Genomic DNA, 16,748 nt, shown 5'->3' with positions numbered 1-16,748 from the left:
TTGTTGACTGGGGTATAAGCCGAGGGTGGGAAGCCTGGAGGCAGAGGGAGCTCTTTATTTGGGCAGTGACATCAAGGGGAGTCACTGCCCAAATAAGGAGCTCCCTCTGCCTGCCGGCTAGCTGGGATTTGTCAAACCCAGCGGGCAGGCAGAGGGAGCTCCTTATTTGGGCAGTGACTCCCCCTGATGTCACTGCCCAAATAAGGAGCTCCCTCTGCCTCCCTGGGTTTGAGGAAGCCCAGCCAGCCAGGGTGCCTCTGGGTTCCCCCTTCACCCTGGATGAGGGCAGCAACAAGGGTTGGGGGGGGGGGGGCGGGAGGTTGTCCCAGCCCCGTCCCCAGCCTCCTTGTGAGTAATAGAAAATGGTGACTCGGGTATAAGCTAAGGGGCTTTTCTCAACCTTTAAACAGGGCGGAAAACTTGGCTTATAGGCGAGTATATAAGGTAATCCAAAATGCTTCCCTTTGTAACAATAACACTTTAATTAAGAAGTCAGTGTCACTTTGTATTTTTTTTCATCCTGCTGAAGTAATGAAGGATTTCTTTGTATGTGATTTTGTCAGAATAACCACACTGCGTGATACTGTCTTAAAATGAATAAATCAGTTTCTGTCACATTTTGTTTCGATTTCTGTTGTATTCTAGATTACCACCTAGTATGGATAAGTCGCTGCCACTCTGTGTTTAAATTAGCACTATGACAATTTTGAGGTCTTTGAGATCTGGGTAAGTGGAATACAAAACTTTTAAATAAATATACTTGTAGAGACTCCCGTGGTCCTTTTCATTATCATCATTAGTATTATAGCAGCAGTGGCTAGGAGCAGCAGTGGCGTAGGAGGTTAAGAGCTCGTGTATCTAATCTGGAGGAACCGGGTTTGATTCCCAGCTCTGCCGCCTGAGCTGTGGAGGCTTATCTGGGGAATTCAGATTAGCCTGTAGACTCCTACACACGCCAGCTGGGTGACCTTGGGTTAGTCACAGCTTCGCGGAGCTCTCTCAGCCCCACCCACCTCACAGGGTGTTTGTTGTGAGGGGGGAAGGGCAAGGAGATTGTAAGCCCCTTTGAGTTTCTCCTGACAAGTGAACTCCCAAACTACTGGACCGATTGCTTTGAAATTTTCACACAACGTCACACTCACGTGCGACCAGGTTTGCATACTGTTTCCACACATCCTGTTGTGTACATGTCACAACTGTGGCCGTTATTGTGAATCTACCACAACTGTGACAGTTGGAACCACAGTTCTGTTCCGCAACAGCGCCATCTGCTGGCTGTCAAAGCAACACCCTCTGCTACAAGGGAAACAAACATGCCTTCTATTCCAGACTGTTCCAGCCTTTCTCAAAGCAAAAAGGACTTTCAAATCCCCACAGGCTAACCGTATATATGACCGCCTGGAATGTGCATTAGTACGTGAGAGAATTCACACCACCCGCAAAGAACTTGCAGCCATAGACAAGGTGTTTCTACTTCTCCTCATCCACATCAGTCAAAAAATGAGAAGCCAGGACTGGGACAAAATTGACAACCTCACCTACAGAAAAATGGAGAAAGACATTGCCAGCCACACAAACAGCAGAGGAATTAAGAGGAGAAACAGCAAGAATATTGCGAAAAGCAAAACTTCCCCCCAGTAATATTACACGAAAGGAAAGAAATGCTATTAAGAATCTCAGCTCAGATCCAGAAATCATCATCCTTCCAGCAGACAAGGGAAATGCAACAGTAATCATGAAGACTGAACAATATAAAGAAAAAATCAGAGAACTCCTGGATCCCACAACATACAAAAAACTGAAACAAGACCCAACCAAGAAACTCACTCGCCAAACCATCACATTGATTAAGAGCTCCTCCATTCAACCAGACACATGCCAACGACTCTGCAAGTCAGAAGCGCTTCCACCCCGGTTATATGGACTCCCCAAAATCCACAAGGAATCCATCCCACTCAGACCTATTGTGAGTGCGATTGGTTCCCCCACATATGAACTGGCAAAATTCTTGACTTCACAGTTACAAAGCCACATTGGACACATAGCGCATTATGTTAAAGACTCAGCCCACTTCATCGAAAAAATTAGCAATCTCCATCTCAACCCTAGCGACAGACTTATCAGCTTTAATGTTGTCTCACTGTTCACCAAAGTTCCAGTAAAAGACACGCTTGCACTCATCAGCCAAATGTTTCCAGATGACATCACTGCTTTATTTCAACACTGCCTAACAACCAGCTACTTCCAAGGGGACAATGATTATTATGAGCAGACCGATGGGATGGCCATGGGAAGCCCCCTCAGCCCAGTGATAGCCAATTTTTACATGGAACATTTTGAGAAAGAAGCCCTCAACACAGCACCCAGGAAATCTGCAACTTGGTTCCGATTTGTGGATGACACTTTTACAATCTGGAGCCATGGTGAGGAGGAACTGCTGAATTTTCTGAACCACCTTAACAGCATCCACCCAAACATACAATTTACCATAGAAATTGAAAAAGAAGGGAAACTGCCTTTTTTAGACGTCTTGGTCTTTCGCAGACCCAACCACCAACTGGGCCACACAGTATACAGAAAACCGACACACAGAGACTGGTGTCTACATAAAAACTCCAACCATCATCCACAACAGAAAAAGGGCATAATCAAAACTCTGACAGATTGTGCAAAATGAATCTGTGAACCTCATCTCTTCCCTGATGAAATCAACCATCTAGACTGGGCTCTGCAGGCTAATGGCTACTCCACAACAGAAATCAGAAGAGCTTTAAGACCAAGAGAAACCAAGAGGACTAAGGAGAAACAGTCTACCGCAGGAAAAATATTTCTACCATACATCAAGGGAATCACAGATCAAATAGGGAAACTGATGAAAAAGCATTACCTACAAAACCATTTTCAAACCCACCAGGAAAATACAGCAGATGCTACGCTCAGCAAAGGACAAGAGAGACCCCCTCACTTCTGCAGGAGTATATCGCATACCCTGTAGCTGTGGAAAGGTCTACATAGGAACCACAAAATGCAGCATTCAGACCTGTATTAAGGAACACGAAAGACACTGTTGGCTTAACCATCCTGAAAAATCTGCAGTTGCAGAACATGTGTTAAGCAATTCTTAAATTCTGGACAATTCAGAAGCCTACTATGTCAGACTGCACAGGGAGCCCATTGAAATTCACAAACACCAGGACAATTTCAATAATAAAGAAGAGACTTTGAAGATTAGCAGGGCCTGGCTCCCAGTACTTAAAAAATGGACTGATAACCCCACCTGCAATACAATGCACTCAACCACACCTTTGCATAGCAAGTTCCACCCAAACAGTTAATGATTGGCTCCCCACCCTGGGACATGGACAATATACCACACTAAACTTTCCCTTCTCACTTAGACCCAGTAAGAAACAAACTTTTCTCTGTGATACACCTCTGAAGATGCCAGCCACAGATGCAGGTGAAACGTTAGGAACAAAATCTACCAGACCACAGCCACACAGCCCGGAAAACCCTCCAGAACCAACCATGCCTTTCTTGAAAATTGCTGCCATCTGGAGTGAAAGGGATGGGGCCCGCAATCTGGACATGACCCACCCACCCTAGCGGAGGAAGGGGAAGGTGAGGGAGGGTCTGGGGATTTGCTGGACCAAACGCTCTGACAAAACGTAGCTCATGCCTCCCAGTGTGTTTTAAGTTAGGTAATTCACCTGCAAGGGAAGGGAGTGAAAGGGACAGGGCCAGCCACCTAGACATGGCCCACCCACCCTAGCAGAGGAAGGGAAACGTTAGGGAGGGATGGGGCGGGGTGCCATGCAAGAGAACGGGAGAGAGGGAGGGGAGCGAGGGACCCCATTTCCCTCCCCTTCCTTGCAAGCATTGTGCAATGATACATTTTCGAACCGTTCGCTTCCCCTTTTCTTTCTTTCCCACCTCACCAGACTGAGCCACAGCAACGCGTGGCAGGGCCCGCTAGTATATATATATAAATCTATCAGTGCGTTTTTCTGCCGATAGGAAATCTCCCAAACTACTGGACTGATTGCTTTGAAATTTTCACACAACGTCACATTCACATGCGGCCAGGTTTCCATACTGTTTCCACATCTCCTGTTGTGTACATGTCACAATTGTTCCAGTTATTGTGTACATGCCATACCTGTGACAGTTGGAACCACAGTTCTGTTCCGCAGCAGCGCCATCTGCTGGCCATCAAAGCAACACCCTCTGATACAAGGGAAACAACTATGCCTTCCTTGAAAACCGCTGCCATCTGGAGTGAAAAAGATGGGGCTTGCCATCTGGACATGGCCCACGCACCCTAGCGGAGGGAAGGGAAGGTGAGGTGAGGGAGGGTCCGGGGGTTTGCTGGACCAAACGCTCTGAAATTTGAACACAACGTAGCTCATGCCTCCCAGCATGTTTTAAGCTAGGTAATTTGCCTGCAAGGGAAGGAAGTGAAAGAGACAGGGTCCGCCACCTAGACATGGCCCACCCACTCTAGCAGAGGAAGGGGAACATTAGGGAGGAACGGGGCGGGGTGCTATGCAAGGGAACGGAAGGGCCCCTCCCCTTCCTTGCAAGCATTGTGCAATGACACATGTTTGAACCGTTCGCTTCCCCTTTTCTTTCTTTTCCACTTCACCAGACTGAGCCACAGCAACGCGTGGCCAGGCCCGCTAGTTTATAATAAATTGGGAGGGTGGTTCATGCTAGCTATCAAAAGCTGCAAAGTTACACGTAATTAAGGTTGCTATATAAGTGGGAGCTTCCCTCAGTAGGCAGAAACACTAGATTCTTAAGAGTTTTGCATTTTTTAAATTTATACCCCACCTTTCTCTCCTCTAAGGAGACTCAAGGTGGCTTACAAACTCCTTTCCCTTCCTCTCCCCACAACAGACACCATGTGCGGTAGGTGGGGCTGAAAGAGTTCAGAAGAACTGACTAGACCAAGGTCACATGGTATATTTGGAAACATTGGATAATACAAAATATAATAAACATTGGATAGTACAAAACATGGGATAATACAAAATGCTTTCACTTTTGGGGAGTGAATGTAGGTTGGATTTTTAAAAGTTCTGTTAATTTTGTAGCTGGCTTAATTTTCTTTCTTGTATGTTTATTACGTTGTTGGATTCTACTGTGAGCTATCTTGAGCTATTTTGGGATAGATGGCACCTACATTTTAAATTAATGAATAAAATGAGAATAAATTTACTGAATTAGTTGAGTCCCAGTACAAAGATATACTCTAATATCAAGTGGAAAGTGCTTTAAATTAGCAACGTGTATCACGTAATATTTTTGGTTCCTTAATAACTGTTCTAAGTAATGTAATATGTTCAGTTCAATTCTTGCTCCTTTGTATCATTCCACATGGCACCTTTTATGATGTGTTTAGTGTTCTGTTATGATCCATTGTGTATGAATTGTTCACTATGTGGAGCAATTTAAATTGACCTCTGCGTAATGGTCACAATGTGGAGCAATTTACAGTGTATACAGTGTTCTTATTCCTTTCAGGGAGTTGCAGAGATTTTTCTTTGTTCAATGATAATATGTTTCCTCTTCAAATTCATCACACTTCTGCAGTAATTAATCACAATCTAACAAAAGCTTAGACATGCTTCACTGTGTGTTCAACTGTGCTATCCAACAGGGACCTTTGCTGTACCCAGAAGACACCATGTAGTACTGTGCTATTCAGCTGAAATAATATATGTTGCAAGATCCATAACTTTCTCTGGTTTCATTCAGACACCATATACAAAGAAGTAGACCATGATTAAACCACTGTATCTAAAAGTGAAGTAACTGGCCACTCATGTAGATGAATGCAACCAGACCATTCCCAGAAAACAAAGAGATCCACCCACTCAGGGACTCCCCAAGCATCTACTGTCAAGAAACTGGTTCCTTTAAGCAGTTTCTTCTTCTGTGCAAACAATGTTTCAGATTGTGGCCTAGAAAAGATGGAAATTTCTTTTTCTGAAAATGTAGGTCAAGCTGCTTGTAACTTTAAAGATTCAGATAAGGGAGATGTGAATAAATCCAGGTGTCAGTCACACCTTTCGGTCACTGAAGCTTGGGAGGGTACATTCCACTTTGTGAATGCCTAAGCTGTACCGCCAGGAATGCCTAAGCTGACCATGTAACCGCCAGGCATGTACATTTATCGGGAGTGATAACCTAGGATGTGGTATAGACTGTTCTAGTTGCTGTTTATAGCATCTACAAGAAGAAGAAGAGTTTGGATTTATATCCCACCTTTCTCTCCTGTAAGGAGACTCAAGGTGGCTTACAAGCTCCTCCCCCTTCCTTTCTCCACAACTAACAACTTGTGTGACAGCCCCAGTAAGTGGGGCTGAGAGAGTTCCGAAGAACTGTGACTAGCCCAAGGTCACCCAGCAGGAATGTAGGAGTGCAGAAACACATCTGGTTCACCAGATAAGCCTCTACCACTCAGATGGAGGAGTGGGGAATCAAATCCAGTTCTCCAGATTAAAATCTACCTGCTCTTAACCACTATACCACACTGGCTCTCAATCTACTGTATTCTTCCCTATAAAATACTTTTGGAGTAAATAAAGGCAGTTAGTATGTACTTTCTACATACACATTCCTCATCCAACAGAAATATGGCTGTCTACTGCTGTCTAAAATGCTGTCTTAGTATAAACCTGATGTACCTATTTCCTATAGTTTCCTATAACTGTTGAGAACTGAAGTTCACATTTTGTTAGAGATGGGATAATATATATTGACTGTGTAATAAGTAGGTTAACAGTTGTGAAGCCTACAGACTCTTCTGCTCATGAGAGTCTGTGGTATTTTAAGTGGTCTCTTTTTAAGAATAGAAGACTTTTGAAGATTTTGAAATTTTATAGCAAGAGTCTGTTACATTTATCCTGATAAAACCAATGATCCATTATAAAATTCTAAGGAAGTCTGATGTATGGAGGTGGTTTGGTTATTTCATCATCTTCTTGATTTAGATCTGAAAAGTGCACTGGAGAGTTAAAAATTCTGTCCACTTGACCTAGAAAAAAAAGTATAGTTTATCATGTAGTTATTTCCTCAGACTGCTCTCAGAACTTGATCATATATTTTGAGTGACTGATAAAGCAGTTACAATAAATTTCAAAGTAAGAAAACAGGCTCCATACCATCAGACATGCAAACTAGTTCTGCAGTTTGTAGCTGATCTTCATTAGAGTGTAGTCTTTCCTGAGAACAAGAGCATTAGATGGGCAAGAATATATTGTTGTCAAACTATAGATAAGAACCTAGGTTTCATGGGATATTGGTTAACAAATGTCAATACAGCTGAAGGCTTTCTCTGCTGCCACAGTGTTCATTGCTGAAAGATCATCTTCACTAGACTAGACAGATCAGTTCCTCTGGAGAAAATGGTACCTTTGGAGGGCAGACATTGTGGAATTTCATTCCCACTGAGCACCTTTCCCTCTAACTACTCTGTCCTGCCCAGGCACTATCCCCAAATTTCAAAGAATTCCCCAGGCTCAGTTACTCAGTTTGGCAACCTGAGTAAAAGCCCTACAAAGGGAGGGGGGGGGGAATGAAACAGAATAATTATCCTCACCACAATACCTTATGTAGCTCAAGTGATACCTACTGTGAGAAAAACCCACAATCATTTAGTTTCAACAGGGTTGTTGATTTCATTGCCAATAGATCATTGCTGGTAAATATACTAACATATTTTGGATGTTTACATAATACATAGGAGGAAATCATTTATGGCCTTTTAAAGGTAGATAGAGAAATAAAACAGAATTTATAATCAACAAGTTATCCAAAACAGATCGTTTTAGAATCCAAGAGGACTTTAATCCAAATCTAAGAAAATCAGACCATACTAGGTTTAATAATGCCATCCCCTATTCTGTGTTCAATGCTTCAGATTACCATCTGGCCTACCCTCGCGACGTTTAACGAGATGCCACTCAGCCGATTTTTATATTTATATGTATATTGGAATATTGGTTTTAATCTGTATTTGTATTGTAGATTGTTTTATTTATATTGTTTTAAAGTGCATTGTACACCATCCAGAGCCCTGCGGGGGTGGGCAGTCTATTAAATCTAAATAAATAATATTGTTACTTACAAGTCCAGTTATGCTGTCAAAACATGAACAAAATGGAAGGCTTCGGCAACTGACATAAATAATGATAATCATAATAACAGCACTGAAAATAGATGCAATCAACATTGTTACATTAGCTCCTTCCACTAGCCGATCAAGCACAAACACCTGCAATACAAAAACACAGGAAATGCATGAACATGGTTTTATCTATGACATTTAGTTCAACCTTAAGACTATTTTTTGAAATCGTTTAATTACAGTTTCCTGAACGTTTGCGATGCTTCCAAAATGGCAAGATCTGAAATGGGAGAGTTTGTCAGAAAATTTGGCACTCACCACAGCTGGATGATTAGAGGACACATCATTGAACTCGTACTTCTCACCATACTCTAATGTTAGGAAGGCATAGACAACTACAATTAGGATGGCGAAGCAGGAAAATATGGAGACAATTATCATAGCATTCACCTATATGAAAGACAAGGCATAGAGAAGTGAAGAAGTAAAAAAAAATCACTTTGGGCTTAAAATGAAATAGTGATGGGAAACCCAGAGACACTGTAAATACCACCACTGTAGTCTGGAGTAAGTTACTTTACCATAGAAAGACAAATGGAGACAAAAGGGAATTATTCAAAATGCAACATCTAGAAGGTGGACATGAGATCAAGACCAAACGAAGAACAAGTTTAACTTCCACTAGAATTGGCATGTTGGTGAACTGAACCAGTAACCTTCTTGCCATCAGATGCTTTCCCACTGAGCCACAGCCATTCCCTGAATTATTTGGTTGCAATAAAGTGTTCCATGTCACTGTGTATGTGACAACTTACAGGTGTTAAATTATCAGGGTGTCATTTAATTAGTGAAAGGGTCTGAGGCGCCAAGTCACACAACAGCCAGAAGCAGACCTGGTAGCACAGCAGTGTTTCCTACTAACCACTTGCAATGACAGGCATCTTCAAAAAGAAAAATTGGCTCACAGCTGACTTAAAAACTGCCTAATTCCTTCATAGATGTTATACTTCAGTTTGTTTCTTCCTTAGTGTTTGTTAATTTCAAATTCTGGTGGAATGCTCTCCCTCCAGCTGTCCGGGCCCTGCGGGACCTTAATGAGTTTTGCAGGGCCTGTAAGGCCGAGGTATTCCGCCGGGCTTCTGGGGAGACCAGCCGCTGATGCCCCCCCTCTCCCCCCTCCTATTTTAACAACTGGGGCCCTGCTGTTCCCTCTTAGGGGGGTTTTAATTATTGGACGCCATCTGTTACTGTTGTTGTTGTTTGACATGTTTTATGATTGGACGCTGTATTTTAATGTATACTATCACCATTGTATGTGTGCTTTTATTTTTTTGTTGTAAACCGCCCTGAGCCCTCTGGGGGAGGGCGGTATATAAGTTTAATGATAGATAGATAGATAGATAGATAGATAGATAGATAGATAGATAGATAGATAGATAGATAGATAGATAGATAGATAGATTTTTTTTAAAAAAAGAAACTAGGTTGACCTAGTGCTCCAAATTAAAAGCCAAAGAACTGTTATTCAACCACTCCCATATACTGACCCTTACCAGAGGTTATAATAAACATCATTAAAAAAATTTCTGAAGTCATTTCACAACAAATTTATTTCTGCAATTAGTATAAGTATCATATGTGCAGGCAATGAAACTATTCCTGTTTTTTTCTAATGAAAATCTATGCATTATAAGTAAATTTGACTGGTCAGCTGACTAAATCCTTTATTTTTAATTAATCCTATGGCCAGCCTCCATTAAAGTCAGTGAGACTTGGCATGATGGGTTGCAGTCATGTTTGTAGAGAATTCAGAAATAATCTCTATTAAGCTAAACACCACCAAAAAATGCCTGCTTGGAAGTTCCATATAAATGGAAGCTGCTTGTCACTGATATTGTTTATTTATTCAATGTAGAAATAGATTTTACATGGTTTGGAAATAAAACTTTCATTATATAATCTATTCTTAAACTTCAGGATAATGTGAGAGGAAATTCGAAACGTGAAGTTATACAAACGATGCATTTGTATATAAGAGTGATGGTGGATTTCTCTGTCAAATCAAGACCAAATAACTAGCCATAATAAATGAAATGAATCATAATAGTGCAATCCAGATGAAGGGGGAAACTCCACGGTGGCTGGATCGCACAGCGAAGGCGGCACCAGAGTGCCTCCAGTGGAACTTCAGGAAGCATAGTAAACAGTAGGTTAAAAAACTGCTGTGCCTGAAATGCTCCATAGTAACAATGACAACACAACATTTTATCGTGGCTGAAGTCATCGGCCTGTGCCAGGTGCATTCCAAGGATGAAAGTCTGGTGGAAGCTGACTAAGGTTATCTCCACCCCTGGGAACACCCCTAGCCTGCCCCCAGCTGCAACAATGACCAGGTTTAGATAAGCTCAGTTTTGTGGGCTGCAGGCTCTTCTGGGTCAGGCGCCACAGAGCTCCCGTATTGCCCACTTGCGTCCCTCTTTGCCTTCCACACTGGCATAAGTGCTCTGCCCTGGTTCCAAAAGCTGCTTTGCTCTCCTCCCCGCCCCCCCCCCCCCATCAGATTGGGCTGTAAATAAATAACAGAAACCTACCAGAATTGGATTCTTTTTCTGAGAAGAAAACAATGCCATTATTCCAGGAATACCCATAAACTGTAGAATAGGAGGCAACAAAGGATAAGAATGTGGAGCAAAGTTACATCAGTGATCCATCTGTACTATGCATACATTTTAGCACACACAAAAAAGGGTCAAAGCTAATTCCAGGCATCGTCAAGATACTTCATGATCTTAGCTTTATGGTGCCACAAAAAGATTCTGGGTCTCAAACTGTGCAGTCTCCATTCATTTAAGTAGGACATGAAGAGAAGAGCATTTTGACACTAAAGAGGGAACAGAGTTCTTTTCACCTGACCATTCAAGAGCTGAGATTCTTTATCAGTGCCACATTTTGCTTTCTCCTCATATAAGTGGAAATCTGATTGACATAGTAAAACCATCAGGGATGGTCTTCAGGTTGATTGCCCACTGTATTATGTTAAATGTATAGATTACTTTCCATCTTTTTGAAGTATACATTATGCCATCCAATTCACCACTGATAATAGTAAAAGATAATTGGAATTGTCAGCAGGTGTAAGGAAATTTGGAGTTACTGCCATTACTTACTCTCAGTGCTATTTTTGTTTGTTTTGTTTTAGAGTGCCACTATTCACACGTAAGGTTGTGCTAATTCCCCCCCCCCCCCCAAATTGCAAGTCCCCTAGGCTATTTCTGCAGGTGCACTCTTTGGCTGAGTAGGGTAGGCCAACTCAAGAGGAACTGGTTTTGAGAGAGCCCCCAGAAAGATGCTGGTACTCTGTATTAGTGAGCACTGTCACAAAACAAACCCTGCTTACTCTACTGAAATTCCCAGCTACTTTTGCCTGCAATGTTTTATAACTCCCTTATGCAACCCAAATATGCTGTTTTTGTAATAATATTGTTTTAAATCTAGTAGAGGAACCAAAAGAGTTCAATTGGACTAAAGCAATTCATTTTGAAATAAAAATCTGCCTTTCTTAATCCCCTTCCCTTCTCCCTGTGCCAACTAGAGTACTGAGGGCCTCCAAGCCTCTCCCCCGTTGCCAAATAACTCCCATCATATCTTCCATTGCCTCTAGCTGCCCCACTATATTTCTGTTCTGGCCATGGATATCCTCTGTTTAAGGGTGCCAAGTCTCCAGCTTGGACCCTGAATTACAGCTCAGATCCCTGAATTACTGCTCCTCTCCAGAGATCAATTCCCCTGGAGAAATGGATGCTTTGGAGGTTGGACTCTATGGCATTGAACGCCACTGAGGTCCCTGACCTCCCCAGGCTCCATTTTCAAATCCTCAGGAGTTTCCCAAAGTGTTGCTGGCAATCCTACTCCCATCCCTCACCAGTGGCCAGGGATGACCTGAAAACCCTAACTCAGTCATGAACAGTAAATGGAATCTCTGTTTTCTGAAACAGCATACCTTCCGATCAATGCATGGATGAGAAAGTGGTGCAAGGCAGAGGGTTTCAGATTTGTTAGGAACTGCAGAGTCTTTTGGGACAAGGCAGGTCTGTACAAAAGGGATGGGCTTCATCTTAACCAAAAAGGAGCCAGGCTGCTGGCACTCAACATTAAAAAGGTGGCAGAACAGCTTTTAAACTGATCCTTGGGGGAAAACGAACAGAAGCTGAGGAAACAGCACAGATTTTGGAGGTGGGTGGGTCAGGGGTGGAGCAAGAGGGAATTGTGCCCGGAGTGCGCGCCCTGCTGTAGCGCCACCCGCCTCGGAACTCCCCGGAACGCCCCCACTCCCAGTGAGCGCCTGGGGCATTGCCACCCTCCTACCCTGGCCTGTTGGCGCTACACTACTATGGTGGGTAGATGGCAACTTAAATTTTCTCACATTTAAGAAAATGGTTTGGCATGCTGTGCAGTCTCAGTAAGATACTCAACATTACACCTTTTCACAATTTTACATTTGTATTTTTGTAGATTAAAGTCTCCTGGACAAAAGAAAGAAATCTTGTAACAGAAATACACATCACACAAAATATCTTAATCTGATGAACACAAAGAAGATATATAAAATTACCACTCCAGCCCAGATGGGCATCCTAGTTTTACTCAGTGTTGACTCTCTTCTTAAAGTACTGTCTATTAATCCACTGATGATACAAATTGTAGCGAAAGCTATCTGTAAGAGCCCCAACACAACCATGCTTTTCTGGTTGAAGATGAAATATCTGTAGCGATCCATTCCAGCTCATCTGAACATTAACAGGCACATTCAAGTATGGGAAGAAGCACGAGACCCTTCAAAACATGCAAAGAAAATAAAGGGCATCAGCACGTCAGCAAGTATAATCTGACAAACTGTTCACATGCCATTCCTTTCACTGAATGAGGCTCTCAGAAGTGTCAACATTCAGATTGGCCACGTTAATGGAAGCCAGCAAATTGTTATACACTCAAAATACAGATGAAGAAAAATGGATGAACTTTAAAAAAAGAATATTTCAAACACACTAGCCTTTGATTTGGAATTGGATGCATGATGGAACTTCCACATTTATAAAAAAAAAACTTATTCAAATCAAATCCATCCAGACAGAAAAGCAGCACAGAAATGCAATCAATCAGTAGTATGAACGTTTCTAAAGAGAACTCAGGAGTAAGATCCAGGAAGAGAGGTAGCCTTGCTCACTTGTCCTGCTTTTTCAAATCGAAAGGTTCAGTGTGTTTCTACACTTCAAGAGAGGACAACACCCGGCCAAAGTACGCAAAAAGCATGACGGTGTGGATCAAACTGTGAAAGTCTTCACCACAGTGTCTGTCACAGGCACTATCCAGTTGATGTTTACAATGCATTGTGACTGCATTAACTTTTTCTCATTTCAATAAATTATAGATCATGATATTTCATTGTCAGCTTTTAGGAAAGGTAATGGACTCATGTGCAACCATTCGATTAAAACTGAAAACCTGCACCACGTTTTAAAATTAGTCTGGAAAAGGTCTTTTTCCTACATTAGGAATACAAGTTGGGAGAAAGAATCTTAATGGACAAATGCTATAAAAATATAGCAAATATATATTTTATTGTACATAATGATTTCAGGGCACCATTTATTGCTAGATAAAATACCATTCATGTATTTAAGTCCTATGTATTAAGGAGATCAAACATTTGCATCAACATGTATCTTATTTGCATCAACATGTAGCAGGTAAATCAGTAATACCAGAAAGTCGGTCTGGCCACTAGAATGGACATCTCCTGGACTTTGCACCTGCTCTCCTCTATTTGAGGGTTATAATGGGAAGAGAGGGTCAGACATGTCTTCTCTTGTCATGCAGAAGGGCATCCGTCAAAAGTCTGGCATAGGCAATTCCCTAGAACCTTTTTGAGGCTTTTACAATATTTAAAAGTTATTCATCAGATATGGACCACATAACATGTACAAGAGAATGGGGGAGTCATAAGTGAAAGCAACAGGAAACTCTTTGCACAGGCAAAGGAGAAGGGTGGGGGAGAAATTAATAAGATTTCCAGACTGTCCAAGCTACCTCCAAGAGAGAACAAGGTACGCAACAAGGACACCAGGGCTATCCATGACAAATGCTTCAAGACACCAGTTGGCTCTGAGCATTTTCTGAAGCAGGCTGAACTCGCTGCCTATCGAGCAGGAAGGAAGTCACAGGAAGAGGCAACAGGAGCATCTGGGAACACCCAGCCACATTTAGCCAAGAGAAGCATTCACTTACCTCAGCCACCCTCACTTTCCTTTTTATAGCAACCTTGAAAGAAACCCCTCTACCAGAAGCAGTTATCTTGCCAAGGGTGAATTAGCCAGTTCCCTGGATTTCCTCTAGCCTCTCATTCATTTTGCATTGTAGTCTGAACTGGGGTTGCTCCACCCAGCTGTTGTCTCAGCCCGCCTCTGTGCAGGTGGCCCTCTTCCTTGTTCTCTTTCAGTTTTTAACCCATTGATTGCCCCACAGTATTAAGACTAACTTTCCTTTGCTCATTAAGCAGTGTATTTTAGTGTGTATGCACCTGTCCCCCCAGCCCAAGAAACTCCTCTAGTAATCTCTAGAAATGCTGGGATTAAATTTGTAATTTAATTGTACAGAAATCAGAAGAGCTTTAAGGCCAAGAAAAACCCAGAGGACTGAGGAGAAACAGCCCACCACTGGAAAAATATTTCTACCATACATCAAGGGAATCACAGATCAAATAGGGAAACTGATGAAAAAGCATTACCTACAGACCATCTTCAAACCCACCAGGAAAATACAGCAAATGCTACGCTCAGCAAAGGACAAGAGAGACCCCCTCACTTCTGCAGGAGTCTATCGCATACCCTGTAGCTGTGGAACCACAAAACGCAGCATTCAGACCCGCATTAAGGAACACGAAAGACACTGTCGGCTTAACCATCCTGAAAAATCTGCAGTTGCAGAACATGTGTTAAACAAAACTGGACATATTTTATTTGAGAACACTGAAATTCTGGACAGTTCAGAAGCTTACTATGTCAAACTGCACAGGGAGGCCATTGAAATTCACAAACACCAGGACAACTTCAATAAGAAAGAAGAGACGTTAAAAATTAGCAAAGCCTTGCTCCCAGTACTTAAGAAATGGACTGATAACCCCACCCACAATACACTTTTGCATAGCAAGTTCCATCCACCCTGGGACATGGACAATATACCACACTTAACTTTCCCTTCTCACTTAGACAGAGTGTGAAACAGACTTTTCTCTGTGATACACCTCTGAAGATGCCAGCCACAGATGCAGGCAAAACGTTAGGAACAAAATCCACCAGACCACGGCCACACAGCCCGGAAAAACCACCAGAACCAAATTTGTAATTGTTTGTGTGTATACCTCCCTCCTCCCATAGTTGTTTAACTAATCAAAGCATACCTGCTGATATTATCCAACCTGCTAAGACCTGGTGATAGTACATATTTTAAAGATTTATGTCTGGAAATTAGAACTTTAGTCAGCTAATTGCTTCCTTATAAAGCTGGTATTTTGAAACCTCATCCAGCTCATGTCACTTTGCTCTCCTCTATAATTTCAGCAATTTGCTCATTTTTCAGATGACTGCTAGTAATGGAAAATAAAACATTAAAGTAATATGCCAATGCACCAACTTAGATTGGTACAAACGTGTTCTATTTTTTAAATTGTGATTTATACCTTACCTTTTCTCCCCAGTGAAACCCACCAAAGTGGCTTACATTGCTCACCCCTCCTCCATTTTGTTCTGACAACATCTGCGTCAGGAAGGTTAACCTGGAAGTAGGGATGCCAGTCTCCAGGTGGGACCTAGGGATCCCCCAGAATTACAGCTCATCCCCAGACTAGAGATCAGATCCCTTGGAGAAAATGAGTACTTTGGCTCTGTGACACTGAAGTCCCTGTCTTCCCAGGCTTCACCCCCAAAACTTATCCCCACCTCATGCTGGTGGCCAGGGAAGAGAAAATGATTGGTCTAAGGTCACCCAGGGAACTTTGGTCGCTGAGGAAGGATTTGAACCTAGTTTTCCCTAATTCCCCACACTAACCTCTGGATCACAGATGCTATCCATGAAAAATACAACTCTTCAGTCCTTATGTAAAAATCCCATTTGTTATGTGACTCATCACAGTCTGTCTTAGCCCACCTCTACTCAAAATCATCATGAGATCCTGATAACTGATTTGACCCCAATACACTATAGAGTTCAGTAGTACCTGCTGTATATAGAATGCATGACGATTAAAAGAAAGAAGGAAAGGAACAGGAAATGGACTGGTTTGCAGTGTGATGGGAAATGTGTCTTCAATTGCAAACTGTCCACCTCTGGCTCGATGCAATATAGCCAATGAGGCACTTTTAAGTGTAAATGCTTTATAAAGTGTCACCTATGACACCTGCAGAATTTGTTTGTATATACCAGATTGTTAATTTCCCCTAGATCATCTGAATATCTGTATTCCTATAGTCTTGCTTGTTTATATACCTAAAGCAGTGACCAATATGTTACATTTGTCATTTCTAACATTTGGGGTTCACTCAAAACTATCTCTCCCAGT

General features: G+C 42.2%; 1 protein-coding gene across 1 annotated transcript; it reads right to left on the bottom strand.

Moving 5' to 3' along the window:
• Nucleotides 1-6,531: 6,531 nt before the first annotated feature.
• On the bottom strand, nucleotides 6,532-14,551 carry LOC125439727. Its single transcript, XM_048508860.1, has 7 exons — nucleotides 14,420-14,551; nucleotides 12,747-12,967; nucleotides 10,726-10,785; nucleotides 8,453-8,584; nucleotides 8,135-8,281; nucleotides 7,170-7,230; nucleotides 6,532-7,042 (listed from the first exon to the last, which is right to left on the bottom strand). Exons 2-7 carry the CDS (start codon nucleotides 12,909-12,911, stop codon nucleotides 6,942-6,944), a joined length of 666 nt encoding a protein of 221 aa, XP_048364817.1. The 5' UTR covers nucleotides 12,912-12,967; nucleotides 14,420-14,551; the 3' UTR covers nucleotides 6,532-6,941.
• Nucleotides 14,552-16,748: the final 2,197 nt, after the last annotated feature.

The sequence above is a fragment of the Sphaerodactylus townsendi genome, linkage group LG10, assembly GCF_021028975.2.
Source record: "Sphaerodactylus townsendi isolate TG3544 linkage group LG10, MPM_Stown_v2.3, whole genome shotgun sequence".
In the NCBI taxonomy this organism is placed as follows: domain Eukaryota; kingdom Metazoa; phylum Chordata; class Lepidosauria; order Squamata; family Sphaerodactylidae; genus Sphaerodactylus; species Sphaerodactylus townsendi.
This window is presented reverse-complemented; position numbering and strand designations above follow the sequence as displayed.